At 44.8% G+C, this 9,266-nt stretch overlaps 1 protein-coding gene across 1 annotated transcript in view; it reads left to right on the forward strand.

Annotated features, from left to right (window-relative positions):
* The window catches only part of ZNF512 (zinc finger protein 512), a 16,130-nt gene extending 8,020 nt beyond the window's left edge, over nucleotides 1–8,110 (forward strand). The window contains exons 5-13 of the mRNA XM_010001751.1: nucleotides 1,285–1,409; nucleotides 1,775–1,861; nucleotides 3,093–3,191; nucleotides 3,857–4,024; nucleotides 4,651–4,845; nucleotides 5,294–5,395; nucleotides 6,635–6,697; nucleotides 7,181–7,279; nucleotides 7,738–8,110. Coding sequence (XP_010000053.1) covers nucleotides 1,285–1,409; nucleotides 1,775–1,861; nucleotides 3,093–3,191; nucleotides 3,857–4,024; nucleotides 4,651–4,845; nucleotides 5,294–5,395; nucleotides 6,635–6,697; nucleotides 7,181–7,279; nucleotides 7,738–8,034 — 1,235 coding nt within the window. The 3' untranslated portion in view covers nucleotides 8,035–8,110. The remainder of the gene's footprint in view (nucleotides 1–1,284; nucleotides 1,410–1,774; nucleotides 1,862–3,092; nucleotides 3,192–3,856; nucleotides 4,025–4,650; nucleotides 4,846–5,293; nucleotides 5,396–6,634; nucleotides 6,698–7,180; nucleotides 7,280–7,737) is intronic.
* Nucleotides 8,111–9,266: the final 1,156 nt, after the last annotated feature.

Here is a 9,266-nt window from a genome sequence, read left to right on the forward strand (position 1 = left end):
CACGGAGCTGCTTTCCAGCAGGTCAGTTCCTAATCTGTATTGGTGCATGTTGGAAGAAACTGCACTTGCTCAGAGTTGTTTATAAAGCAGCTAAAAAATAAATGCAATTCTGGGATTTGAATGTGAGCAACAGCTGCATTTCTGATATGTCCATTTTGTTGTTCACTGTTGACAAGGAAGAATTGGCTGCTGGCCTTTTGGCATTGCCTCAGTACTGCAGAGCAAGCTTGGAGGGTCTGTGTGCTCCTAATTGTGTAGTTCCACGTGGTTTTACCACGGCATAATGGAACAGCAAAGGGAGATTCATTTTTGGAACTGAGAAAAAGCTTGTTAAAATAGTTTCACTGTAAGAGTCATCAAATATTTATACTTTTTTGCTCAACGTAATTTATTTGCAGGAAAAGCTCCGTTGCTCTTGCTGCCCAATCATCTATTCTGGTAGCCAGAGACCCAAGCAGTCCATCCCAGAAAAATAACATTAGCCTTGACTCACCAAGTGAATGGCTTGGTATGTGTAGCTCACAGCACTCATTAAATACCCCAGTTTTCAGCCAAGTGCTGTTTGATTCAGAGACTTTTCCCCCAGCAATCTGGGGAAGGATGACCACTGCCTATTACTACTGGGTGCAGAGGAAAGCCTTCAGATTTCCTAAGAATTCTGTGGCTGCTAAGCCACTTTCTTCCCAGAACCCATTTCAGTAGATTGTAGTACTTGCAGCTTCTGTCAAGCCTTTGTTTGGCACTTCAAAAAGAGGCCAGGAACTGCAAACCATGCCACGCAGGGTACTTGTGGCTGTTGAGTAACTTGGCCTGATGGTGCAGCTCTGTTCACTTTCTGTGCTAAAACTGGATAAAGTAAGTGGAGTTCTAAAGTTTTGACTAGTAGTGTGGACTTTGTCTGAAACTCTTTAGTCACATCTCTGACTGTCTTTACTGTGAAAACCTTTTTGCTGAAATAAAAGTTTATTTTGGATGCTAAAGTAATTGTGTAATAAAAATGAATGAAGGAAAAGTCTACAGAACAAGTGGAAGAACACTCCTAACATTCCTAAGGGAATGGTGGGATTAAGGAATTTTTGTAAAACGATGTCCCAAAAGGAGTGATGTGTGCCTTGTCACATGACACATTTAAAGCTGCAAATGAGCTAAACCTATTGAAGTGTAGCTGGACATGAGTTTGTTAACATGTGATCTGTTCCCTTCTATGATTCATTGTACACATGGAAGGGGGGGAAAAAAAAAAATGCTCTTTGCAGCTCTATTCCAAACCTTTTGTTTTGACAGGTAGCATAGAAGAGCAGTGGTCTTTGGAAATTCAGGACAAAGGTCGAGTTACCTGTCCAACATGCCGGGCTGTGGTGAGAAAGACTGTAGAAGGACTGAAGAAACACATGGTAAATTGCAGGCAGGTAAGAACACAAGAGGTGAGCAATGTTTTCCTTACTCCTCTTCAGCTCACTGATTGAAATGCCAGCACATCATTTCAGTTTTATTTAACACCAGTTTCATCTAATCATGTTTCTAAGCAACAGTCCTTGTAAGAGGCTGCACTCGGTGTTTCTTGCTTGGCTTTTTGCTGGAGGCTTGGGGTAGTGAACAAAGGTGTAGCTGTTTCGTTGTTCCCCTAAATTTTAGTCTCTGTAAAATTTCTTCTGTTCTTAGTGGACAGTTACCAGGCCCAAATAAAATGTTCTGTTCTCCTGCTTCTTTCTCCCAAAGAGTTTCCCAGTGCTTTGGTTAATTTAGTTTTCATGCACAGTGTCTTTATTTCTAGGAATTTTTCACATGTCATCACTGTGGGAAGCAGCTGAAGTCCTTAGGAGGGATGAAATACCATGTCATGGCAGATCATAACAATCAGGTAATACAACTGCTGTGCATCTAGAAATCCCACAGGCAGAACAGTCTTTTGTTCCATCCCTGGTGCACAAAGAACCAGAACATAAAGTGTTTTTTCAAATGCTGCAGCTGTTCAAATAGTGTCTACCTATTGTTTTTTCTGGAAGATTTGACATCTGAAAAAGCAGTAGTATGTTACCAGAGGTGACAGGCATGCTACACTTTAGACAGGGAGGTTAATTTTTATTTAGGTTGGTTATATGTTACACATAAAATACATTCTCAATGAGATAAAAAAAGATCACTCATTAGGCTGCAATTTTTAGTCTTTTCTGCTTTGGTAGGAAGTGAGAGTTGTTCTACATCCAGAGCAGATTAGATTATAGTTCTTTACCAGCTCACGGGTAGAAGAGCAGAAGCAGCAGTTCAGTTCTTGTCTCTATTTACTGTACAGATACTAATGCTACAACCTGCTTTTCCTCTTTGCTATTACTTTAAAGAAGGCAACGTCTCCTCTTGTAGTTGTGAAGAGTTAGAACTTTCAGAAAGGTCATTTGGAAGTCTGGGTAAGGTGGTTTTTTACATGGTTCTTAGGACTGTGCTTTCTGAACTTACAGCTGTACTAGTAAATTAAATAGACCAGGAATCATGTTCTGGCCCTGAGAAATAGGTTTGTCACCCAGTTCTAACCTTTTATTCGGTCTAGGTGTAAAATTATTTTAAGGTAATGTAGGAGATAATATACAATAACTCTCAGAGAGAGAATAAAGAGCATCTTGAGCTGTAGTTCAGTGTAGTTTAATAACCATTCCAGGCAGTTAGCCTGTTAGGTTTAAGTTAGGCTAAGTGGAAATGGTAGGGCCAGTAAATGTTCAAGATGCATGACAGAAATGAGTCAGTACTTTCCACAGGCAGAAGAGGAGAAAAGTAATTATGGAAATGCATCCCCTTGTCCTTCCTAGCAGCTACAGTTTGGGACCATTCCTTATCAAGGCTTTGTTCATAAATAGCTATCTAAATGTTAAAACTCTTATCTGCAAAGTGGTTTTCAGGCAGTTTATTCATTTTAAAAATAGTTCCGTTTTTCTGGGCTATAAACAGTGATCATAGTATTAGATACACTTCTGTAAAATCATAAGTTGCAGAGATTCAATTATTTCAGAAGCTTTCCTTCAGCAGTGTGTTGAGCCAGTGAGAATAACTGTAAATGCTGAACATCTTGTGGTTTTTTTCATCTTCCTGCTGTGCTTCAGCCACTCGTGAAAGAAGGAGGAGAGCTGGATGAGCAGCTTGAGCGGGATCGTCTTCGGAAGGTTCTGAAGCGAATGGGAAAGCTGAAGTGCACAAGGGAGGTGAGCTGCCTGGTGCTGGGTACCCCGAGGCAGGCAGCAGCAGAGGCAGGAATGGAAAATGTCAAGAGAGTTCTGCTGGGCATGCTTTGGTGCTGGCCAAAGCTGGAGTTGTTTCAAGATCCTAGCTGTGCTTTAAGACAGTATTGTAGAATCATAGAATGGTTTGGGTGGGAAGGGACCTCCAAAGGTCATCCCATCCAAGCAGACCTGGAATGTTTCCAGGGATGGGACATCTGCCACTTCTCTGGAAAACCTTTTTTTTCCTTATATCTAGACTGAATCTCCCCTCTTTAAGTTTAAAACCATCAACCCTTGTCCTATACAAGCCCTATTAAAAAAATCTGTCTCCATATTTCTTATAAGCCCCTTCAGGTGGCTTAGATGCTCTAAGGTCTCCCTAGAGCCTTCTCTTCTTCAGGCTGAATAACCCCAACTCTCTCAGCCTTTCCTCATAGTAAAGGTGCTCCAGCCTTTGGGTCGTTGTCACCTCCTCTGTACTTGCTCCAACAGGTCCATGACTTTTCTGTGCTGAGGACCCCAGAGCTGGACCCAACACTTCAGGGGGGTCTCACCAGTGGATGCTGGTGGTCACGCTGCTGGGGATGCAGCCCAGGACACAGTTATGTTCAATTTTTAATTCTGTGCATTTTCTTCTGCCTTGACAGGGCTGCACAGGGAGCTTCACAAGCATAATGGGATACCTATATCATGTGAAAAAATGTGGGAAGGCTGCTTCTGAGCTGGAGAAGATGGCTATGAAGTGCCACCACTGTGGAAAAGCATACAAATCAAAGGCAGGGCTTGTCTACCACCTGCGATCCAAGCACGGGCCAGTAAGTGTAATTTGCCATAGTTACCAGGATAGTGTGTTGGTACCTCAGCCCTACAGGCTTGACACACACAAAAGCTTCTGTCTGCTACTTGAATGGGGAACCAGGGATACCAAATATTTGTATTTTTCTGTCTCTGGAGTCTTCTGTCCTTGATACTTCCCTTCCAGTAGCAGCTGTTGCTGTTCAGTGACTAGGATGAAGTTTTTAATAGTATGCCACCATGGCAGGAGTAAACTGTCCCCAGCCTGACCTTTGCTCCATGGGAAAATGACACTGCTGTGTATAAATTGAGAGGTGCTTTTCTTTGCTCTTAAAAGACCCAGCATTGGAGCAAAACAGGCAGTGCTATGCTTGTTGTCCATGAGAGTCCTACAGCAAATGTTGTGATACCCTTTCAGGACTCGTGGCTGCATTAAACTGTCTGCCTGAGCCTGACTCTGTGATCCCCCTGAGCAGGTTTGGGGGTCTGCCACACTAGTGGGAGGCACTGTCCTATGTCTGTGACAGTGAAGCACAGCTGCAGCAGCATTTTTGTGAGGGATTTGGCAGAATATGTATTTGCAATATGCAGTGTAACTGGAATAGGAACTTTGAAGGAGCCTTAATGTTTTTGGCTTTCATTGCAGGTCACTTTCCTCCATGAGGAGAGAAGAACAGAGAGCTTGAGGGAAGCAAAACGGGAGCCAAGTGACACGGGCAGAGTTCAAAGGAGATCTGCAAAGGTGGCAATCTACTATCTCCATGAGCTAGCTGGAGAAGAGCTGGCCAAAGAATGGCCCAAGAGAAAGGTTCTGCAGGACTTGATTCCAGATGACCGGAAGGTACAAGGCCTTAAAAATAGGTGGGCACAGGTCAGGAAAGGCAGCTACAGGCAGTGTGTTTCTCACAAGTCATAGACTGCAGATCACTGCTGCCAGGCAGTGATATTTCATAGTTTTTCAGGCTTCAGAGTTTATTCATCTTTTAGGCTGTATGGGGCTCCTAAAGGAAAAGGATGATTTGTGATTTTATTGGGGTAAGTACATTTAGAGGAGCTGTTGTAGTCAAAGTTGTGGGAGGTTTTGGGTTCTGGTATTGTGGGGTTTTCCCAGATTGAGTTATGTTTGTAGAGAGTCAGTGAGATGGGAGAAGATTGGTTATTCAGAGTTTGGCTGTTAGCACAGGAGAAGAAATAGCACTTCTATCTCACAGCCTGGGAGAGAAAGGGACATACTTGGCACTATGTGTAGCAAACATTGCTTCCAGCTTTCAATTCCATCTCTATCTCAGCTGAAATACACTCGACCTGGGTTGCCAACGTTCAGTCAAGATGTTCTGTGCAAGTGGAAAACAGAGATAAAGATGTACCGAAGAGTCCACTGCCCAAATGAGGTAATCCTGAAGTGTTTCTGAAGCTTCAAAGGGGACAGATGTCATGTCTGTATGAGCCAGCAGCTTTCCACAATCCCAAAACTTCAGTTTGTGGGAGACAAGTTAGTGTAACCAAGACCCTGTTTGGTTTGTTGCCGTAGGGATGATCCCTCTGTGGATCTGTTTGTCCACTTCAGAGCCTGCAACTTGATGTCAGACTGGTACAGCCTTCACATCCAGCTGGGAGCTACTCCTTTTGGAGGCTTGAGCAGTGGAAAAATGATGGGCCTGTGCATGTCTAGCAGGTGTACTAAATCTAATGATAGAAGAATGGAGGAAAAGAGATGGAAATGTAGGAGTTGAGGGACTTAGTCTGGCACAGCTCTTAAGTTTTCTTTTGGAAATGTGCTACAGGAGGCTCATGCATGGCACTGTTGTCCTGGTCAGGTCATGCTTATGCCTGTGAATTTACAATCCCATGCAGCAGTCACCAGCTAGATCCAATGAGAAAGAATGGCCCCAGTGGTGGAAACTATGGTAGATGTGGTGCTTGTGACATGCACTGCTGGATAGCTCAGGGTCAGCGATGGCTTCCATCTGTGTTCGGTGTAGAGACAATGCCTTCCTCCTGGCCAGCCCCAGCACTCTCTCCCCAATTTACAGGCTTGTGTCATTTCCAAGTGTAAGAATTGCAACACAATGTGGTATGTGGAGCTGTCCTGTTGCACCCACCAATAACCCAGGAGCACATCTTGCACCTACCTCCTGTCCCAAGGCCTGTGCTGTTGCCTGAACACCACCTGGTGTCCCCAGACTGATGCCTACAGCCTGTACAGCTGAGACCCTTGGTGTGGGAGGCAGTACAGCTGCTCTGTGCCACTCCAGCAGGGCAGGAGAGATGCAAGTGTCTTGTACTTGACCCTCTGCTTTGTTTGAAGTGAATCTTCGCTGCACTTCAGGCAAAAGGCAGACTCCTACCATGATACTCAGGCCTTGGATAGAGGGTGAATGTAACTGAGACAAGACTGTCTTTATTACATCTAAATGAGCTCAGAAGCTGGAAATATTTAACTTACTGAAAGCCTAAATCTCTTTTAATGGTCTGTTTAGCAGAACCTTTCTGACTTTGTCAGACTCAGTATCTCCCTCCCTCTACCTCTCTTAGCCTTTTTGGAATTGTTTTGCAGAGAGTAAGGTTTTCTCGTGCAGGAAGAAGTGATTTCTTACTAGTTTTGCTGACACACTTTTTTACTATTTCAGGGTTGTGAATCTGTGTATGGCAGTGTCTCAGGACTCAAATCGCACCTTGGCACGTGTACCTTGGTTGGTATCCTTGTACTCACTGTCTTTTATAGCAGTAGCCTGACTGTCCCTGACCCTCAAGTATCTCCTTGTTCAAGTTGTTGTCCTGCTGTCTGCTAATCCGAGTTCCTCACAATTTGAGTGCTTCTCTGTGTGCTAATGGGCTTACCATTGCAAACAGTGCTCAAGGCAAGCAGGAAGCATCTTAATGGCATGTGTTTTAGTGAAACTGCAGCCCTACCTGTAGATTGACAGCTACAACAGCATTTTTTCCAGGTACAGGTCTGGAGGCCTTGTAATGGCTCATCGAGCCATCCTATGCTTTGTGGGCATAACTGCTCAATAAAGTCAATGCTCCTGTAGCTAAAGCACTGTCTGATATGAATAAGAGTTTCTGCTTCTTACTGCTGGGTTACACCTGAGCAAGATTCAGTACATTATTATAGCTGTATCAGCCTTCTGGGCAGCAATTGGTTATGGATTTGTTTGTTTGTTTTGTGCCAGGGAGACTTCGTGGCTGGTAAATACAAGTGTCTCCTGTGTGACAAGGAGTTCATTTCAGAGAGTGGGGTCAAGTATCACATCAACTCTGTGCATTCTGAGGTAAGGCAGGCAGAATGGAAGTGCTCAAACCCCAGTTTGTTGCAGGTGGGGAGGGTGTCTTGGGAAGGAAATGTGAGATACTTGCCCTGTTTTACTTTTTTTTTTTCTTGGTCACTGCTGGAAGCAGGATCCTGGACTTGAGTGCCCTTTGATTTGATTAAACATATCTGGTCTTATGCCTTGGTTGGGGACCAGGTGTTGTGGGATGGCACTTGTCCCAAGCTGCTGCTGCTCAGTTCAGCTCTTCAGCATTTCCCATGCCTTTAGCCAGGCCAAATCAAATCAGTGACACCTGAGGAGAAATGTCAAAAGAATAGAGCTTTGTCAGGCAGCTGCCTTTCCAGATCTCACATTTGAAGAAACCCTGGCCCCACAGGGCAGCTTTATTATAATCCCTGATATGCTTTATGTGGTATTTCCACCATCAGTACCAATCTGTTGCCTTCTAAACCCCCCAGGACTGGTTTGATGTGAACACAACTACGACCAAAAGCTTTGAGAAGCTCATGAAAATCCGCCAAAGAGAAGAGCAGAAGAAGCAACGGAAGAAACGTCCTTTGACCCGGAGCAAAAAGAAGAGAACTGGGACCCTGGCTGCCAAGAAGCTTCCCACTGCTGGAGCTGAAAAAATGAGGAGTAAGAGAGGTCGTCCACGGCAGGTGGACAATGAGAGTGTGAGCAGTGATGAGGGGGAGCCCCAGATTGCACAGAGAGCCGAAATTCCAAAAACCAGCCGCAAGCGAGGCCGGAAGTAAACCCCTGGAAGATAAGGAGTAATCCTAAAGCTTTTCAGTTACAAGCCCCACTCCAGTCAGTCTCATAACCCACAGCACTAATACAAGCAACTGAATGTCTTTGGGACTGTGAGTCCATTCTACTCGGTGACCTTGATTTTGAGACTGTTGCCTCTGGTCAGTGTGAGAGACTTCAGACCAAAGCTGTGGTAAAGAGGCTGCTGCTCCTGGTGTGGTTCCCCTGGGCGGTGGCACTAGCCATGTACCTGGCATAGTTCCTGCTCTGGTTACAGTCTCAGTTTTGGGTCACATTAGTTGCTTGTTTAGTGATTTCCAGTGCAGCAGCTGTCTCTTTCATCATCTTCCTCTCATGGGTGAGATCAGGGTTCTTTTATAGCAGTTCTCCATATAAGGGGCTGACGAGCACAATGTTTAGGCTGCTTTTAGGGGGGGAATCCTTTCTTGCGCAGTGTGCACAAACCAGGCAGTGCTGCACAGAGTACAAAGGCATTAGCTTGCCCTGTAGATGTCCAGTCTGTTGTCAGCAAGGCTACCCCAGGAGAGCAGATACCTTCCTCACACGTGCTCCTGTCTGTTGCACAAGGGACTGTCTCTACTCCATACACTGATGTTTAGGTTCAGCACTAGACAGAAGCACGTGAACTCTGGTCTGCTTGGTGGTGAAGTGACATCATTATTGTCCTCACCAGGAACACAGTATTCCCCTAGCATCTGTTTTCTCTAGCACTGGACATGGAATATATGTAGATGGTCTTCCAGTCCAGTGAGGAATAAATACTGCCCAGCATTTTTGAGACTCTGGTCTTCCAGAGACACCCAGTAACTATTAGAATATGGTGGCCTTCTTGGGCCCTCTGAAGACTGCTTGTTTCAGCCTCACCTGGGAAACAGGCTTCCTGTATCTCCAGTTGCTGCCTTGCTGGTGCTGACACCCAGGTTCCACTGCACTGCCTCGCCAGGCAGGTTGTTCTTTGTTGTGACCATGCTCCCATGGTGTCCTTTTCCTCTGCACTGTAGATGCCACCTTTGTTGTGTCCTATCTTATCTTTGTTCTGTTTCTTTTCAGTACTGCTTCCTCTGTGAATGAGGTATATTAGCAGTGGCTTCCCTGTATGGAAAAGGTTAGAAGAAAAGGGTTTGTTATTTTAAGTCACATGTTGGTGTGACCTCTGGATCATAGGGAGTATCTTCCTGTGCTCCATAAACATAGAAGCTGGAAGGGAATAGTGACC

This window comes from Chaetura pelagica, unplaced genomic scaffold (genome assembly GCF_000747805.2).
Source record: "Chaetura pelagica isolate M959 unplaced genomic scaffold, ChaPel_1.0 scaffold307, whole genome shotgun sequence".
Classification (NCBI taxonomy): Eukaryota; Metazoa; Chordata; class Aves; order Apodiformes; family Apodidae; genus Chaetura; species Chaetura pelagica.